The sequence below is a fragment of the Mastacembelus armatus genome, chromosome 14 (assembly GCF_900324485.2).
Source record: "Mastacembelus armatus chromosome 14, fMasArm1.2, whole genome shotgun sequence".
Classification (NCBI taxonomy): domain Eukaryota; kingdom Metazoa; phylum Chordata; class Actinopteri; order Synbranchiformes; family Mastacembelidae; genus Mastacembelus; species Mastacembelus armatus.
The window spans coordinates 23,141,710-23,161,060 of NC_046646.1; the positions used below are offsets into that span (position 1 = coordinate 23,141,710).

Here is a 19,351-nt window from a genome sequence, read left to right on the forward strand (position 1 = left end):
CATTTACTTTACATATATTCACATTTATATAGTGCACATTCAGCAGACGCTTTCATAGAATGAGTCATGATGGGTGAGCAGATGGGACACCAGAGTTTTTATTGTGGACATGTGAATGCTGCTGCACTTACAGGTTTTAAACTGAGTTTCATTGGACACCTCACCAGCCAAGTGGAAGAATTCTTACATTTTCAGAGCAAGAAATTACAGCAGTGGAGGAGGCTCTTAAGCTGACAGGACTCTCATCATGTTTTGACTGTTCCCTGACCCTCGTGTTATCTTTTAGGGAAGGGTTTGGGCTACCTCACAAAGGTCAAGCTGCAGTTTTTATGATCCTGACCAACAATACTTTGACTAAAAGAGCGGGGGAGGAAAAATGTGATGGAGTTATAAAAACATGACATCTGAACATCACATCAGCATTCAGAGCAAGGACCTTCCTCAGACCACATTCATAAATATGTTATTAGCAGGGCCTGCTGCTACTGTACAGTCTGGCAGTGATGGATATTCAGGGTGAAGGGGTTCTTGTGAGAGCAGCATGTAAAGGACGACTGCGCTGGAGTTTGTAATGCACCATTAACTGACTCCTTAGGATGTGTACAAACTGGAAAGAGAAACTGGCCAGTCAGGAAATCAATATAAAGTACATCATTGATCCACCATATCAGGTTCGTTTCAAATACAGAGTGCAATAAACAAAATGGACGTCTGACTGTGCAGGACAACAGGGATTACAGAAACTCTGAAGTCTGAAGATAAGAATAGTAAAAGACCTTTTCTCATTGTGGTATTAAAGCAGCAAATCTTATCTTAACTGACTGTTACTTAAATCAGTGGCATTTAATCCAATTGAGTGTTGTTTAAAAGTTGATGGTTATCCTAAAGTGCAGAGAGTTTGTTCGGACATTTGTGTAAAACTGCTGCTGCAGAACAGACCCTGTACGCTCAATACTTACATTTCTGTTACCACAGTACACACAGTATCGTTTAAATGTAACGTTAGGAGCTAAAATGAACGTACTTAGGATGTGTTTCCAAACTATAACTTTCCTTGCAAGAGCTGAATTTTATACTTCATGCGAGTTGTCCTGTTGTGGGTGCAGTCGGTGGTTTCTTGATCCACAAAAGGATTTAAAACATATTGAAATATTTCCAGCTAGAGCTTCTGTCAGACTCCAACTAAACTGCCATAAAAACACCTGTTACCTGCAGCAGAAAGTGGTAATTCGCGTATTAAGGTTGTTTGTCAGTGCTCTAAAACTTCCCCTTAATAAAAGCTAGAAAGTTGTTGCCCTGACCACATGAACATTTCAGTCCAGTATCTACCAGATGGACCAAATTAAAACATAATCTCAGTTTATTTATGCACATTGTGGCTTTTTTTTTACATTTTTTTATCTTTACAATAATAAAGTAGAAAAATGTTCCTGATGAGATCCCTGAGCTCCTTCGTCACCACCTGATAAGTCTCCACAGCTTGTCCTTCATCAGAGAAGACTCCTAATTGGTTTTACTATCTCAGTAGTGTGTTAATGATATCTGGACCTGTGCTGTGGAGACACTGGGGAGCTCCTGGCAAATCAACACAAGTATTTTTCCTGTGAAGTGCCATAGGTGAAGGAGGGCCAAGGAAATGAGTTTGTTTGCAAGACTTGTGTGTGTGTGTGTGTGTGTGTGTGTGTGTGTGTGTGTGTGTGTGTGTGTGTGTGTGTGTGTGTGTGTGTGTGTGTGTGTGTGTGTGTGTGTGTGTGTGTGTGTGTGTGTGTGTGTGTGTGTGTGTGTGTGTGTGTGTGTGTGTGTGTGTGTGTGTGTGTGTGTGTGTGTGTGTGTGTGTCTGCTGTTTACGTGTGGGTGGTTTTGCTTAAGATTTTGTTTATACAAGCCGTTGCTCCCGTGGGGCGTTTCTTCTTGTATAAAAGCTTCCTGAAAAAGTCAACGTGTTAAAAGTGCTGCCAGATGGGTAAACAACACACTGACGTTTGTCTGCGGCGCCGTTCAGCTGCAGGACTCGAAACGATAAAACAAGGCCGTTACAGCAGATGAGATGGTCGCTCCATCCTTGCCAAGATCCATTAGGTTTTTTAGGATGTGATTTTTCTCATTCAGGGAGTCACTGGCGCTGTGAGGCAGATGAAAACCTTGAATAAAAATAAAAAACGTCCTAAGTGATAGAAATCCAACATCCAGTCTGAAAGAAAAGGGGACTGATGTTTCTTTACACGAGCGAATGGTTTTGCTCTTTTCAACATGATTCCTGTGATTCAGTTCAGGCTATTGCCATTAAAATTAACTGACACTAACTGAGACAGGCTTCCCAGGTCTCCGGTACAGTTTGACATGAAATAAGATGTTACATAAATTGTCAATGTCATACACGAGCAGCCACTCGGGGCAGCTTAATGAGAACATCAGAGAAATGAACCCAAGGCTGGAGATGGTGGAGAAATGAAGCATAAAAATGATAGGACGTCTCATGGGTGCTGAGAGGATAAGACAGCTTTCTTTTAGCTCTGAGTAACACAAGGACACTCTCTTCTAATCTTAAAACCCAAGCTTCATATGCTGCTCATCTGCAGCCATCTTCCCTTCATGCGCCTGCCCAAACAGTCCTGACACGGTGGAAAGGGCAACCAGCGGCTTTGTTGTAACGTTTTGGTGTTTTCTTAAAACCATTCATTAGGCCATGGTTCCATATGAGGGTATATCACTTCATATTTATTCAGGCTTTTCTTTTATTGTTTCATCTGTTGCTCATTATTGTTATTGCTCAGTAGAAGAATATGCTTTTACAGATATACAACACTTTAGGCAGTAAACTCCACAGAGGATGGTTTTAATATAAATGACATTAACAGTTTTTCATCCATCCATCATCTGTACCCCCTTAGTCCTAACCAGGGTCACGGGGATCAGCTGGAGCCTATCCCAGCTCTCTTTGGGTGAAAGGCAGGGGTCCACCCTGGACAGGTCCCCAGTCCATCACAGGGCCACATGGAGACAAACAACCTCACACACTCACACTCACTCCTATGGGCAATTTAGAGTCACCAATCAACCTGACATACATGTTTTTGGACTGTGGGAGGAAACCAGAGTACCTGGAGAAAACCCACACAAGCACAGGGAGAACATGCAGACTCCACACAGAAAGGCCCCTGATGGGTTTCAAACCAGGAACCTAAATATTACTTCATTATTCTCTTTGGTTTCCTCCTGGTACTTTGCGGCACCTTGGAGAAGCTGCTGTAGATTCAGATTCAGGTCCAGTACAGTACTGTACTTGTCTTCTTACAGTGACGTGATACCTAAAAGAATAACATTCCTACACGGCTGCTCTGCACATTCAGTGTCTATAGCTCGTCTTAACCACATCTCAGTTTTTGTTTACTAGACATTGCCATGATATTTAGCTGCTATGTGTAGAAAGCAAGAATTTAAAAAACGTTGGCACTAAGAGGAAAAAGAAACACTGGCATTCAACCTAATGTTGGTTTTTGCAGAATCGTCCAATGCTGGCATTCTTCTCTGGTGACAGGATTGTGATTTGCTCAAATGGGCTGAGACAAATGGCTGCCAGGACAGAAGAAAACTTGGCAACATGTTGTCATTAGTAGTTTGTAAAAATTTAATTTGTATTAAAGAATGAACATATTGACAATCAATCAGCCTTTTCCCACAGTCCCAGAGTAATTGATCACATTCAGGCCGTAAACTCGTTTCTCGTCAGCCAGGTTTAACTTTTGTGCTAAGCACAGTGGGTATCAAAGTGAAAACAGCATGTCCCATTTAATACTGTGTAGATGCAGAGCAGAGGGTGGTGTCATATTTTCTTTGTCTGTGCTTCAGCTCTTTGGTTTAGAGGAAAATGAACCAGAGATCATAAGATACAAGTTTTAATTCTTTCTTCATGTCTATATTTCTGCCAGCACATGCGGCAGTAAACTTGGCAGTTGCCATGACCTAAATATGACAGGCTGTTATTGCTCTGCGGCTCGTATGGAGCCACCGTCAGATGATGGTGAGCCCTAAATGCTGCTCAGGATGCTTGGACTGCCTCTGACATCTTGGTTAAGGCTGATTTATGTAAATATGTCCAGAACTAAAGTCCTGCATTTAAAAAGTGGCGTGAATAGTAACTTGCAGCCATTACAGCGATGTCACTCCCTCAACTCGCACAGTCATATTTCACAGAGAAGTACATGATACCTGTATAGGAAAATATGGAAATAGAAGCTGCTCAATAAATATTTCATAAGTTTTATTATTGAATATTTATAGTGTCTCTGCCACTCAGTAAATCTGTCTGAGTCCGTGCTGTGAATCTTGAACCCAACACACACAAAGTGAAGGCGGGTTTTACTGTCCTGGAGAGAGAGGCCTGCAGAGCTGACATGACTAGGGCAGCTATCTGCTGTACTCTGTGGTGAAGTTTGTCTTTGAGAGAATGAGGACACGATGAGTACAAGAGAAAAGAGCCTCAGCGAGTGAAGTGAATGAACTTTTATAAATTTCAGCTGAGAGTATTTGCTGAGCAGATCTGTGATTTCCCTCCTGGCTGCTGTCAGAAAACACACTGTGACCTTGTTCTGGTCTTTCTCAGTACTGCAGCCTTGCTGAGATATAACACTGACCACAGGCTGTGATTTGGGCCAATACGAAGACGACCATTAAGCAGCTGCTAAAGCAACGTTTACAGAATAATTTGGAAAACTTTCACTTTCAAAACACTTTCAGAGCTTGAACTTGACCAGTGCATTTGCATGAAAATGTAAATCCATTTTTTCCACTGTCAGGCCTTGTCCTTTCCTCATGCGGACACATGGGGACTACAACACATGCAAGACTTAAGTCCCACGTAGCACCGCTCAGCCAGATGTGCCAAAACACTTATTATAAACCTCAGTATTTAAATATGTAAGGTTTAAATGTAAAATGTGAAATATTTTGCAGTATCTAGTGATGAGGTTGCAGAATGTGAAGGTTTTAAAACCAGAGCTGTAAGAAAACATGCTCAGCAGCATTAATGGCCACATGACATGTACAACAACAGTCTGAATCCTTTACATTGCAAACTGGAGCAGAGGACAGATTAAAAAAAAATCATTACATTTGCGTTTGTTAGTTTGAGGAATGTTAATGGAAATGAACCTCAGAGACAGTTTCTACACAGCCCACAGCCTTTAACTCCATTATGGCCTGAATGACACTCACATAATGCAACAGGCTGTTTGCTCCTCTGAGACTCAAAATGAAGTAGAAACCTGCAGCCTGGAGTATTGAGGCAATTATATATTTCTTTGAGGATCTGAAGTTGTTGTCTGAAGAAGGGGTCATATATAACCACAATAATACACAAAATGCTGGAACATGCAGACGGAAACTTCAGGCACGTGTGGGCTGATGAAACAACTAGAGAAGCTGCTTCACAAACAGGAACTCTGCCATGTGCATGGTATTGCCATGCAGATGATGCATGACTGATAACTGGGGCTGTTATCCTTAGATGTAAGATGTAACGTTTGCCTTTTCTGACTCAGTGAATTCACTATTATGCCATTAAGGCTATGCCACAGCCGTGACTGAGTTATTTCTGCTTGATGGTGACATGAACGCTACAAGTCGCACTTTCGTTCTCTTTTCCAAACGCCTAAAATGCCTTATTGTACAGCTATGTCGTGCTGCTTTCATGCTTTCCTCCAGATGTTTTCTCTCTGTGCTGAATGCATGTGTCCGGGGATGCAAGGAGCTGTCAGAAGACGTGACCCCAATACCTCCACCGCAGTCCCCAGCGAGCCCAGCCTGCCGCCGTGGTGCTGGTCCAGCCATTATTTCCCATTACTGCCTGACAGCAGGGCTGTTTGTAACAACAGGGTCCTGTGGAGAATCGGGTCAGTCACAATGCCCCCATCCCTTTTTTTAGCCAGACTTTGACCTCACCTGGGCGCCCCATTTTTTTGTTGGAGGACATCTGAACATAAGGACGAAGAAGTTTTAAAATCACCGAATCATTATGAACAAAGCCCCACATTCACCCCTGACGCTGACTTCCTGACAGTCTTGACCACTTGTATGGGAGGTTTAATGCTTCTCCAGCTCCTGTGAAACTTTTCCACAAACTGCTGGACACAAACACATCTGGTGCTGAATCTGCAGCAGAGAGTTGAGGTTAATAACACCAGCTGTGAGCCAGGTCAGGCCATCATCAGTGCCTGACAAATCCCTGAAAGCCTAAAAGCAGAAGAGCGAAGGCTGTTATAAGAAAAGATTGGGGCTCATGGTTTGCTCAGTGTCCAACAACACTGTGTTCAGAGTGACACGAGTGAATCCCAAAAGTAAAACCACACACACATGCAGCCGGTACAGCAGAGCTAATCAAGCCCTCTCATATAATGAGCACACGTGACAAACACTTCTCTTATCGTGTCATCTCTTTCTGGTTTGCTCCTTCAGGCAGGAAATAAAATCTAATTAGCGACTAGTTTTCTCCTGATATTATGAGCAGTTTACTGAAGGCACCGGGTTTATTTATTTGTGTAAATATGTATTATCAGACACACACACACACACACACACACACACACTCCGGTCTGGAGGAAACTTTGTGTCCTTTGAATGAATCCGTCGCTCGTTCTGTTTCTTTCTTTCACACACACTCACACACTCTGTCCTTTCTAACCCGATCGATTTGTTTAGTTTACCTCGATGACACTGAGGAACCTAATGGAAATATTCCATTTTTTAAATCTTCCTAAGCCCCACCACCACCCACCACCCACCGCCCTCCGCTGCCTCCCTCCTCTTAAACGTCGGCTCTGGCTCAGCATGATGAATGATTGCTCGGCCCAATCAATTCTGTTTAGATAAGCTTGCCTCCAGAGAGGATAGGAAAGCGAAGGCGGAGGATGGATTTTTCAAGTTATTCACCACAGAGGCCCAAGGTTATTGTTATTTGGTCTGCTCTCCAGTCTGATATTTCCCAGGTAGTGCAGACTGTAAGATTTTGGTAGCTCACCTCCAGGAGATTAGCCTCCAGAGCTCAGAACAGCACTGCACAGGTTGAGCTTAATGAAGCCTCAGTCAATCTTTTACTCAGAGGTGGAAAAATTGCTCCAGTTTCCTAAACAGTCTGAACACATGCAGTTTGGGGTTAAGGCTAATTGATGACTCTCAACTGTCTGTGGGTGTGAATGTGAGTAAGAGAGTTTGTCTCTAGGTGTCAGACCCATGATAGACTCCCACTCTCACCCAGTGTCTGCTGGGATCAGCCCCAGCCCCCCTGCAACCATCAACTGGACTAAGATGGATGGATGGATGGATGGATGGATGGATGGATGGATGGATGGATGGGTGGGTAGATAGATGGATAGATTGATGGCTGGGTGGTTGGGTGGTTGGATGGATGATGATGATAGATGGATGGATGGATTGATAGATTGATAGATGAATGGATGGGTGGATGATGATGATGGATGGATGGATGGGTAGAGGGTGGATGGATGGATGGGTAGAGGGTGGATGGATGGGTAGATTGATGGATGGATGAGTAGAGGGTGGGTGGATGGATGGATGGATGGATGGATAGATTGATGGGTGGATGGATAGATGGATGGTAGATGGGTAGATGGATGGATGGATGAGTAGAGGGTAGATGGATGGATGAGTAGAGGATGGATGGATGGGTAGAGGGTAGATGGATGGATGGATGGATGGATGGATGGATGGGAGTGGATGGACGGATATCAGGCTGTGGAAAAAATGCAAATTTCAGATAATAGGATTTTTATGTTCAAAACATTTTTAATAATAACTGACATGTTACTGTTGCTGAGTAAAATCATCTCTTTAAAAACATAAATATCAGGTTTGCTTCCAAAAATTTGTATTTTCTTCCATAGTCGCATTTAAACTCAGTCTAAAAATGTCTTTTTTGTAGAGCAAGTTTACAAGGTCTGTTTCTAACACTGGTTTCAGGGCCTTTTAAGGTTAATTCATAAAATGAATGATTGTGATTGTGAAAGTGTGTATGTGTAATGCTAACAGCTTAATTCAGCCGCTCCAGAATCAATGGACACACAAATATTTTTCCATTTAAAAGCTGTAACTGCAATGTTTCTCCTGAAAGGTCCACTCTGTGTGTGCACGCTGCAGGTTTTATCACAAAATTGGCTTCCACATAAACAGTTTCATTTTTTTCACTCTGAGCTCTGAAGCTCTTTGGACCATTTGTGTTGTGTTGTGAGCTGCTAAAAGCTTTTGGGGGGATAATGCACAGAAAAGTTACTGCACACTGACACTATTACAGTGCTTTTTTAAAGAATTTGACTAAAGCTGCTATAAATGGCGATATAATGGGTTAGATTGAGAACGTTACTCTTTAAGTGTAACAACAGGTTTTTAAACTGTATTGAGTATTTGAGCTAAGTGGGACAGTGAAATGTGGGACTCAGAAATGTGACCCTTTGTTCTTTCTAATATTCATCATCCATCGACAGCTGTTAACGACCCTTCAGGAGTGTTTTAGTGGCTGCAATCAGAAATACAGACCTGATGTTTAGCCCAACAGCTCCCCCCAGTGGCTCCTTACAAATGTTACCTGAAAGGCCAGACACAACCAGGTAGGTATTTCTCCTGCCGTGGTCAGAACAGTTTCTCATCCCTGACAATTTCCTCTCAAACATGACTTTTGAATATTAAAGACGTCACACAGCTTCAGCACATAAAGCAGGATTTATCCAAACATGAAAGTGTCGCAGAAGAACGTTGTTGTTCAGCTGCAACGTCCAGAACTGATTCACAGTTTACACCACAGATTAAACAGTTTTCACATGTTTCTTACTTCAAGAGCTTTACACCAGGTTGTCTACAAAAATTATTAAACAGCTTTATGCTCTAATGTAACTAGAATATGACAAATCTCAGTAAACCACTATCCATAAACAAGTCATTCCATTACCAAATGAGTCTTCCCTCTATCTCTTTACAATCTGTACTATCTAAACCCCAAAGTCCCTCTGAAAACACAGTCCAATGCATCACCCACATAATAAAAACAGACGTCTGTACCTGCAGATGTTTCCAACACTAACGGAAACATGATCAGACGTATTTTCTCCTCTGATGCTCTGAATAAACCTACAATCAGTTTCAGACATGTTTAAACTTTAAAACCTCAAAAGACTGAATGTTGATGTTGAACCCACCACACAGACATGAGGAAATAACTGAGCACAGTTCATGCTGTTTGGCTCTGGACAGACTTACTGGCATCATTAGTCCTTATTTGAAATCTGAGTGAAAATTGTATTTCTCTTGATTCCTGAGAGCAACCTTGGACCGACTGCAGTGTGTGTGCAGCGTTAATGACATATGAGACGACAGAAATCACTTCATCACTTCAAAGATTAGTATTAAAATCAAAGTCTCATCGCTGCAGGAAGAAAACTTTAAGCAGGAAAGAGGTGGAATTTCACTCAGCAGGTGTAGAACAGCTTGATCTTGATTTTGATGATAACAGAAATATCATATTTTACATTTTAAGGTAAAATAATGCACTCGACCTAAAATAAAGCTGGTTTTTGCTTTCAACATGGTTCGGATTCTTATTCGAACAATATGAAATGATTCTGAGCCAAATTAAACCAGAATCGATGAGGAGAATCATCAGAAGTAAAACCCAACCCCACGTTCTTCTGATGATTTTTAATCATGTTGTTTTCCTGCAGGGGTTTGGCCTGAGGCTAAACGTCAGTCTCATAGGACACACTGGTGGGTGAACCTGGTGTGAGTGTACCAAGGCTCTTCTCAGGTTCTTCATCCTCACAAGCGACCTTCTCAGAAACTGTATGGACTGATACTTGGATGTCAGCACCACCTGCAGCGTTTCCTCGTCTTTCACCTGACAGCAGCAGCTGGCACGCCTCTTCCTCCGCTCCGTTTTTGTTGGAGCAGGCTGGGCCTATAGCTTGTCTGTTCCCAGACTTTGCAGGGTCAGGCCCAGGATTCACACTCTCCACAGTCTCCTCCACTAAACCGCGACAGTTCAGGATCAGTGGCGGTAGTGGGACGCTCCGTGCCAGCTCCTCCATGTGACGTGCAAACTCCATGGTCTTGAACTGCGTGACCTTGGCGAGCTCCAGCGTCTTGGCCGACGTGACGATGGGAATCCGCTTGGCGACCTCAAAGGCCTTCTGCAGTTTCTCTGTGCCCTCGGTGCGGAAGAACTCGTTGATGGCTCTCTCCGTCTTCTTGAGGTGGCTGCTGACCATGCAGACTCGTGTCGCATTGAGGATCATCGTGATGGTGAAGGCCACCAGGCACACAATGACAAAGTACAGGCCCAGGCCGCTTTCGGTGTAGGCCACACGCAGAGTGACTGTGTAGTTTTTGGTCATGCCAGAGTCGCTGGTAGCGACACAGGTGTAGCGACCACGGTCCTCAAAGGAGACCACAGTGATGTTCAGGGTGCCGTTTTCCTGAATCTGCCACTTGCCATCTGGGGTCAAAAAACAACAAGGCAGAGGTTTAGTCTCACCAAGGACTTTACTGTTGACAATTAGAAAAACAGGCAGAGACATAGACAATTAGAGGAAATTGGAAAACATCACAAACATTTACACAGATCAACAATCCCGGTTGGTGTTTGTTAAATTTTCATTTTATTTTATGGCATTAAAGTTTTAATTTGTGGTTGAGATTCACACATTAGCCCACAAAACACCAGCTACTAAATATTACACAAACAGTATAATTGAACTTTATTGCTTCAGTGATGACTCTGCTCTGCACTGTCCCATCAGACACATGGATGAAAACACAACACGGAAACAGCACTGAACTGACAATGGTAATTCCAGCAGCAGACGAACTGATGAACTGGGAATAAATTCCTGACAAATACCAATATTTGCCAGGATACCTGGTACCTTCTCTGGGCCTGCGTTTTGTTCTGTTTGGTCCTGGTTGTGTGTTGAACTCTTTTCCACCTACCTGCTCCCTCGTCCAGCAGAGGTCCTTTTGAGTTGTACCACCTGATGTGATCGTGGCCTCCGGTCACGTTACACTCGATGACTGTGCTGGATCCCTCCTTCACCACGATGTCCCTGCTGAATGAGGACGCCGCCTTTGCCTCTGACGCGTTCTGAGCTCCAGCTGCTGTCTGGCCACTGAGCAGCAGGAGGAGAAGCAGGGGAAGCAGGTGGGGATGCTGCTGCGATAACATGTTGAAAGGAGGTACTCTACAGCTTCAGCTCACATTTAGATGAGACAAACCTGCAAAACAGGTAGAGCAAACAGTCATGGTTCATGCAGACAAAAGTCCTGCCCATAGTTTATTAATCTTCATCTACTGCTTCTTTGATATTTTAACAAGTACCTGTACACGTGAATACTCAGTAGATACTATTTCTCTGGTTTAGTTTTTAATGTAAATGTAGAACTCTCTTGATCTTTAGCTGTGAGATTAGTCCAAGCCTGAGATTTCACTTTAGTCCTGTCTCTTGTTTTTCATATTCATTTCATATTTTTCATTCATTGATTTATTGATATTCTTACTTTGTTTTTAGGAGACAGACTGTTTACTTACTTGGTCGCCCAATAGCTTTGACTAATCAATGAAAACCAAACTTCGCGGTGTTTCAAGCCAAATATTTTCAAGTAAAAGGAGGAAACACACACATACAAAAATCACTGAACAACAGATCCAGTAATTCCCACCTGCTGCTGAGACAGCGATCAAAATAATATATTTTCAACCGATATCAACATCGAGATTTTACCATTTATTATGTTTTACGGCAAAACAAACCCCGAACCGTCCAGTCCGTCACTTCCTAGTGCAGGGCAGGTGCCTGTGATTGGGCGTGGTTTATTCTTAACCCTGCCAGGCAGGTAGGTGACTTCACCTGGTGGCTGGAAAAGTCCGTGTAACTTCCGTTCCATCCAATTTATTTTATTTTTAAGTCAAAGTTTTAATTGAGGAGAGTTGAATGTTGTGACAGATGATTGCCCAATTTAATTTTTGCTTTTTTCCATCTTCAAATTAAAAATCATAAAGACGGACGTAGCTTGGAATTTTCACAGTAAAAGCTCCATGTCAAAGTGGTTGTAGGCGCTTTATTATGTAGTAGGGCCTTAAAACAACCAGCCTCTGTATGATGGACAAAATGAATTTTTAATTATTTTTTTTATTATTAATTTATTATAAATTTCCATTGCCTTCCTACCCTAAGCCTAATCTTGGACACGTTTTTGCCGAGTCCTGATAGCTGAGGGACAAGTTAAAAATTAGCAAATCTGCACAGTAGCCATATATTTTTCTCTCAGATGTGTGTAACTGTTTAAAATTAAATCTACGTAAGACGTTTAATCTTCGTTTTTGATACAACTTCCTACTCAAATTATTTATTTTTTATTCTCATTAGTTTTCGCTGAGATAAAAAATAAATCATTCGCTTAAAAAAAAAAACACATGAAAGACAAACGAATAATTTACCTATTATTTTTAACAATTAAAGTTCGTAGCGGATTTTCCACCGGAAGTGTAAAGACTTTTATTTGTAGTTTCCGGATGTTGTTCTTATCTTATTTGCCAAACTTGACGTCATTAACTACTGCGTGAAGTTACCTGAAGAGAGCTAGAGACAAACCGGTAGTAGGGGGGATTTGACGTCAAAATAAAATCTATAATAACTTTTAAAATGGTCAAACCTTTTTTAAATGTGTAGTTGTTTAAAATTAAATCTACGGAGAATCTATGTTTATTCTTCGTTTTTGATACAACTTCATACTCAAATTCTTTATCCATTTGTTCATTCTTCATTTGCAAACTCAGTGTTTTAAATATACTTTTATTTTGAAGATGTCGTTGAGGCTAACTCGGGCTAACTGTTAGAACGGGTCAGGGAAAACAAGATGTGACGTGGCTAAATCCCGCGACACGAAACGAGCTGAAAAAAAAACAGGATAATTAAACTGTTTTGTGAAAAACTAAGCGGAGTTTCAAGTGTACAAACTGAAATTAACCTCGGAATAAAGACGATAAACCTTTTCTTGACGTGGAAAGGAAACTGTTAGCATCTTGGGGTAACGTCAACGGGAACTGCTAGCATCAAGACTTTGACAGCTGGGCAGGAGAAAAGGTGAGTCTGGAGCAAAAGCATGAAAGTTTATGTTGTTTTGTTTTTTTACAGACAAAGTTGTATGTTATTGGATATTGCATTTTCACAGTTGGATATTGTTAGAAAATGGCTCTTCTCCTAACGTTAGCTATAGCTACGTACCACAGCTAAGTCTCGTTGTTTATGCTAAAGCGATGAATCAACTTTGTTTCAGACTCTTCGCTAAGAGAGAGAGAAAACACACAAACAACAATAAATACACGAGAAATAAATATCAGCAAAGATTAAGAGACATGCAAAGATCTGCTCCAGTGTTTTCCAAGACAAGAAGAGTATTAGTGTTATTGTTCAAACCATTATAAAGAGATTTGTTGATTTACTTCTTATCGTTTTTGTTTACTGTGGGGATACCATAGAAGAGCTGTGTTTAAAAAGAGCTAGTTTCACATCTGCAGTACACAAATTTACGTGCCAGCATGTTGGCACTGACGTTGTACGTCATCATCATCATCATCATCATCATATCACAAAGGTCCTCCCTTAAAATATGGCCCAGATATCTAACTTTGTTTACCACTTTTAGCTCTTGGTCTGACATAAACAAACTGTCTGTCTTCTGTTTTCTTGCATTCGCACGTCCCTGCAATAACTTCTGTGTTTCTAGCCCACAGAAAATCACATTAAGCTTTGATTTTTCTTCCTGCCTAGACCTGTAAATATTTGGTGCTCTCAGCATCAAAACGTCACGCAGAGGCTCTTGTTTATAGATTCTGCTTTTTGTTTTCACTCTGGAGACATGAACTAAGACATTAAGATGTCAGAGAATGAAGCTTCAGCGGCGGAGGGTCCCGGGGAGGCAGCAGAGATTCGGGATGCCTCTCCTACCGACACGCCTGACAGTTCCTCTCCGACAGCACCGGACAGCTTGACTGACGTAGCCCCGACGAGGAAAGCCAGGAGGAGACCAGAAACCATCACTGCAGCGGAAGTTGAGGAGACGCCGAAAGCAGAGGAGCAGCCAGCAAAGGTACTGATAAGATCATCATTGTAGACGCACTGAGAACTTAACTTCCATGGGCAATACACTGTGAGACAGACGCCTCTACAGTTTGAATCAATACTGCACCACCTTAACGTTGCAAAATCATATCTGACCTCTATAGTCTAGATGATAACCTGTGTTGCATAACTATTAAGGGGTTAACTGAGAGTTGAAACCACCTGGTGTTTCAGCACTAGTGATAAGCCTTGAATTATATCAGCAGGTTTCTTCACTAACGATGGGTCGCTCCAAAGGTTACTTGTTTTCTGTATACAACAGTAAATGATTTTTCTTCCCCATTCATGACTTCTGTCTGGTCCTTTTCCTCATTGTCCTGTTGTCTTCCTCTGTATTCTCATGTCCTCTCTCAGACAACCAGTGAGTCCACTGTGTCTCAGGGTGGGTGGGGATACTGGGGCAGCTGGGGCAAATCCATCTTATCCACAGCAACAGCTACTGTGGCCACTGTGGGTAAGCATCGATAACCTAACACCTAACACACCTCTCGTCATCTAATCACATGCTTAAGCTTTGTCTTTACTTGGTTCTGTGTCTTTCAATGAGTCAAAACATCCTTCACCTGTTGCAAATGTTAATGCTAATATTCAAATGTTAATTCAAAGACTCAGTAGTTCAGCATATTTACTGTGTGACACAATCCTTTAGCAGATTACATAATGTGAGATCCCTGATGTTATCTAAAAAATATTCCTCCTGAACCTTAAATGTTTTTTATTTAAACTAAATATCAGGGTGTGGGTCTGTTTTTTTTTGTTATTCATTGAATTGGACAAACCCCATTAAAGATGGATGATTCTATGGAATCATTTCAATTTACTCCAAAAGCCCATGATAACAATCGGTCTCACCTCGCTGTTTAAACAGCTGTTTAAACCTTTTCTGTGCCTTTCTGACATGCTGCATGTCCCATGTGTGTCCAGGCCAAGGCCTCACTCAGGTGATAGAGAAGGCTGAGACGTCGCTGGGAATTCCCAGTCCGACCGAAGTGTCAGCGCAGGTGGAGGAAGAACAGAAACAGCAGGGTAAGATATATCGTTATATCGTGTTGTGTGTAAAAAGACAGTGTTGGGGTTAGCAGGTCCTTCTTGGTGATTACAAAGGCATCACAGCACATATTTTCTTACATTGTGTAAACCTGCATGTTGTTTGGTAGGTTCTTCCCCTGCAGATGATGCCGGCAGTGAGAAGGACAAAGCAGTGGGAGACGGATCGTCAGCAGTGGGTAGTGCGATGGGAATGCTATCGTCACTGACCAGCGTCGTCCAGAGCACAGTAAGCAGGCGCCTGTGTAGGAATTAGCCCTGTGCTGGGGTAGCTGCTCTCTCTACTTAATGACCATGTTATACTTTCAATGGGTTTGTGGTAATTTGCTGTCATACTGAATATTGACTATTGAAGAGAAAAATTTTAAAGAAATGTGTAAAGGTCCCGATCAGTCTGTTGTGGTAATGATACTTTTTTAAATATGTGTTTTATATTTAAAAGTATTCTGTAGACTTCCCACACTTAACCTTCATATTATATATTAATTGTTGGTGTTGGATCACAGTGACACTCTTCCTCCTTGCAGGGTAAGACGGTAATAACAGGTGGTCTGGATGCTCTGGAGTTCATTGGGAAGAAGACGATGGATGTGATCGCAGAAGGCGATCCCGGCTTTAAGAAGACTAAAGGCCTGATGAACAGGAACGCCACCCTGTCTCAAGTGAGCAGGCCAGAGACGAATGCTCAAATTAAGACTGAACAATGGACAGAATTCATCTTAACGGATCTAATTCAGCTGGGAGGACACAATAGTTTCGCTGGCTGGAGTTCTGTCCCCTTCATCTGTCTCTTGTCTGTCTGTGTCCCAGGTGCTGAGGGAAGCGAAGGAGCGAGAGGAGCTGCAGACGGCACAGACGGAGATGTCAGAGTCTGAGAAGAAGGTGGTCGCACATTACGGGATGCTGTTTGATGAGTTTCAAGGTCTGTCGCACCTCGAGGCTCTGGAGATTCTGTCTCGAGAGAGTGAGTCTAAGGTGAGGGTCAAGTTCTGTTCCATGATGTGAAGGGAGTCTGGTAAAAGCCTGAAATGGGGCTTTGTTTCACTGTATATGGTTTGTGTTTGTGTCCTGTAGGTGAAGTCGGTGCTGACCACCCTGTCAGGAGACAAACGGGTTCAGCTCAGAGAAGAGCTGGATCACATCAAGGAATCTTTCTCCTTAGTGGAGTTTGATGACGAGGAGGTCGATGAGAAAAAAGGTAACATCTGTGGAAAAACTGCTGTAAAAATAACCAGCACAGCGTCATCGAACTCTTCTGACATGATCGGTTGTAAATCTCTCCAGATGAAGATGGCTCAGAGTTTGACAGGGACATATCGGAGGCACTGGAGGGTCTCAGTGTTTCTGCCACAGCCAACAAACTCAGCAAGGTACCAGTCACACACATATTCCTAAAGTTCATTATAAACACTGTATAGGCAGAGAAAAGACAAATATGTGACACTACAATTAAATCAAATATAACATCAGAGACTAGTTTTAACAGCATGACCTCTTACCTCCATCAGGCCTGTAAGAACGCCTGCAGCCAGATCACCCACATGACACAACCAGAGAAGGAAGAAGAAGAGAGCGAAGGAGATGGAAACAAAGCAGCCTCTGTAGAGGTACGATACACACATGCAGTGGAGGACAAAGGGTGTGATCAGTTGTAATTAACCTGGTTTTCTGTGCTTTGTCTCGTCAGGAGGTTCATGCTGCAGCCATCAGGAGTCTGGCTGAGCTCACTGCTCGATCCATTGAGCTTTTCCACAAACTGGCTGAGACCATCCTCTTCTCCAGCAGCAGCACAGACGCCAGCCTTCTGTCGCAGTGAGACAACAGTCATTTTCTGTTTGCACATGTGGAGCCAGTGTAGGAGCTGCAACTGAATGAACTGAATGTCTTCCTCATATTATGTGTCCTCAGGTTAACTGTTGTTTTGTGTAAAGAAATCTCATTGCTGTCTAAGAAGTTTACCTCCTGCTTGACAACTGCAGGGGTAAGTTACTGTTTTTATTTCTGATATTCATTTTACTTAGTTTTAATTCAGATGAAATAATAATAACAGATGATGACTTACATGTGGGTTATTGAGTGGTTATCACCAGACAGGGTGTTTTGTGCTGCTGTAGTTTTATCAGAGAACTGCTTGTTATCTGATCTGAACGTTCTGGTTTACAGTCAAACGAGAAGGGAGACGTCCTGAACCCGCTGATAACAGGAGTCTTTTTAGAGGTTTGTGGCATAATACCACACTCACACACACTGACGGTGTAATTAAATGCACTTTACATTAATGCAGTTTAAGAAAATATAACGTCCCAAAGTCCAAGATCGTTTTCAGACTCCTGTTGTGTCTGAGTAACAGTTTAAAACCCAAAGATATAGTTATACATATAGAACATAGCTCTGTATTTTATTGTTATTGCTGCTTAATTGTGATAGATCTCAGGAAAAAATGTCCCTTTTTACCGTTTCCCTAGTCAGCTGAATGGTTTAAACCCTAATGTCTTCAAATCTCCAGCCAAGTTAGCAATGTTCTAGTAACAGACTGAAATAATTTGTCATTTTAGTGCAAACTCAACCTTCAACTGTCTTGTTTAAATATTTTTAATTTCTGCAAAAGTTCTCTAATAATTAGAGGAAGAAGTGGAGTTATGTCACATACGTTTTAGCAGTTTAGCATGTCAGAATGATGATTTATTTACTGTGTGCTTCATGGTTCATGTGATATGAATCTTCCACCACAGGCATCCAACAGTGCTTCTTACATCCAGGACGCCTTCCAGCTTCTCATGCCGATACTGGAGATCTCCCACATCCAGAGGAGAGCCGAATCCTCTGAGCAGTGACCAGCTGACGTCACCCTTTTAAAAACTGCCCGCGTCGTCTTTTTCTCTGGTTTTCAGTTCAGGACAAAATCAAAGTTAAGCCTGGGAGGGAAAGTGTTTCTTATCAAGCAGTGTTAACTTTCTGTTCGTTGCTGGTTTCTATGTAAATCACATTAGATGGACTGAAATACAGTGTTATGGAAGGTCTGGATCTGCAGGACCATCACTAGTTTAAAGGGAACAGTGGAACATTTAGAATAAATAAGGAACATTGTATTATTCTTCCTTTTATTTCAACACATGCACTACGTTTTCCTGGGAGCACTTGGTGTCTGAAAGAAGAATCAGATTAAAACATCCCACACAGTATGGAAATGGCCGTGGTATTTTTTTTTAAATATTCTCAACAAAATAAATAGTAAGCCTTAAGTCTTAGTCTGTAACTACCAGGCCACTGTTTATCTGGCAGGCTGGTTTCTAGACTTGTATTATTTTTCCAGATCTCCAACGTGCAGATTATTATTCTTTTTATTTCTGACAATCGTGAAAGTATCTTCCAATCATGGGTAAAGTGGCTGTAAAAACATTATAGTTCTGTCGGTGCTTGCTTTTGTGCCAGACTTTCATGGTTTTGTACAATATGGGCTATTTCCTGTGAATACTTGGCATCCTTGTATGTTTCAGTGGATCTATGTTCAAAATGCTTCCAAAGCTAAATAATGACTCTGTCTTTACCAGCTGTGAGGTTTGGCTTGATACTTTAAAGCTAAAATATTCAATGTCTTGTCCTGGTAAAACCACAGAATAAAATATAAGTAACAGGACTCACAGAGCTAGTGTTTTTTTTTTATTTTTTATTTTTTTATCATTTGGCATTGGGAGGACTCGGCTTTAAATATTTTCTGACTATTCAAATGTCAATGAGTCCAGAAAGATGTTATCCTTGACCCTCATGCTTCCCAGTTCCTGGCATAAATGACCATCCCTGTTTCTCTACATTTACAAAGGAGGGGTATTTTCCACCAGGAGAAATATACAAACATGTTTAGGTCTTTCTTCTCATTTAATACACATAAAAGTTTATTAATCTCAGAACTAAGGAGTTTCAGCCCTGAATATTCAGTCAGTTATCGTCTGTTGGATTCTTGTTTTTGTGATTTCACACTAAAAGCTGTGTGTTGGCGGCATGTAAGGCAACATGTCTGTTGTTTGTGAGCATGTAGTAGTGAGCGCCTTTGTTCTAAGGTATACATATTTTTATAGTTAAGGTTTTCACCTCAGAGTAGAGCAGTAAGTACAAGAACATGTATTTCA

The 19,351-nt window shown here is 41.8% G+C and overlaps 2 protein-coding genes across 4 annotated transcripts; one reads left to right on the plus strand and one right to left on the minus strand.

The window, feature by feature from the left end:
- Window positions 1–8,711: 8,711 nt before the first annotated feature.
- LOC113143204 (microfibril-associated glycoprotein 3) lies at window positions 8,712–11,856 on the minus strand. Of its 2 annotated transcripts, none has more exons than XM_026328701.1 (3): window positions 11,778–11,856; window positions 10,990–11,271; window positions 8,712–10,495 (listed from the first exon to the last, which is right to left on the minus strand). In XM_026328701.1, the coding sequence occupies exons 2-3, from the start codon at window positions 11,219–11,221 to the stop codon at window positions 9,741–9,743; spliced, it is 987 nt and encodes a 328-aa protein (XP_026184486.1). In that variant the 5' UTR covers window positions 11,222–11,271; window positions 11,778–11,856; the 3' UTR covers window positions 8,712–9,740. The 2 variants fall into 2 exon arrangements, with proteins under 2 accessions (XP_026184486.1, XP_026184487.1); XM_026328702.1 differs by having other exon boundaries at window positions 11,716–11,835.
- A 1,022-nt stretch (window positions 11,857–12,878) lies between these two features.
- Window positions 12,879–18,861, plus strand: fam114a2 (family with sequence similarity 114 member A2). 2 transcript variants are annotated; one of them, XM_026329358.1, is made up of 14 exons: window positions 12,879–13,139; window positions 13,913–14,145; window positions 14,532–14,631; window positions 15,102–15,203; window positions 15,335–15,453; window positions 15,752–15,886; window positions 16,035–16,199; window positions 16,299–16,422; window positions 16,509–16,594; window positions 16,733–16,831; window positions 16,912–17,036; window positions 17,133–17,205; window positions 17,388–17,441; window positions 17,957–18,861. In XM_026329358.1, exons 2-14 carry the CDS (start codon window positions 13,933–13,935, stop codon window positions 18,056–18,058), a joined length of 1,497 nt encoding a protein of 498 aa, XP_026185143.1. In that variant the 5' UTR covers window positions 12,879–13,139; window positions 13,913–13,932; the 3' UTR covers window positions 18,059–18,861. The 2 variants fall into 2 exon arrangements, with proteins under 2 accessions (XP_026185143.1, XP_026185144.1); XM_026329359.1 differs by having other exon boundaries at window positions 15,350–15,453.
- Window positions 18,862–19,351: the final 490 nt, after the last annotated feature.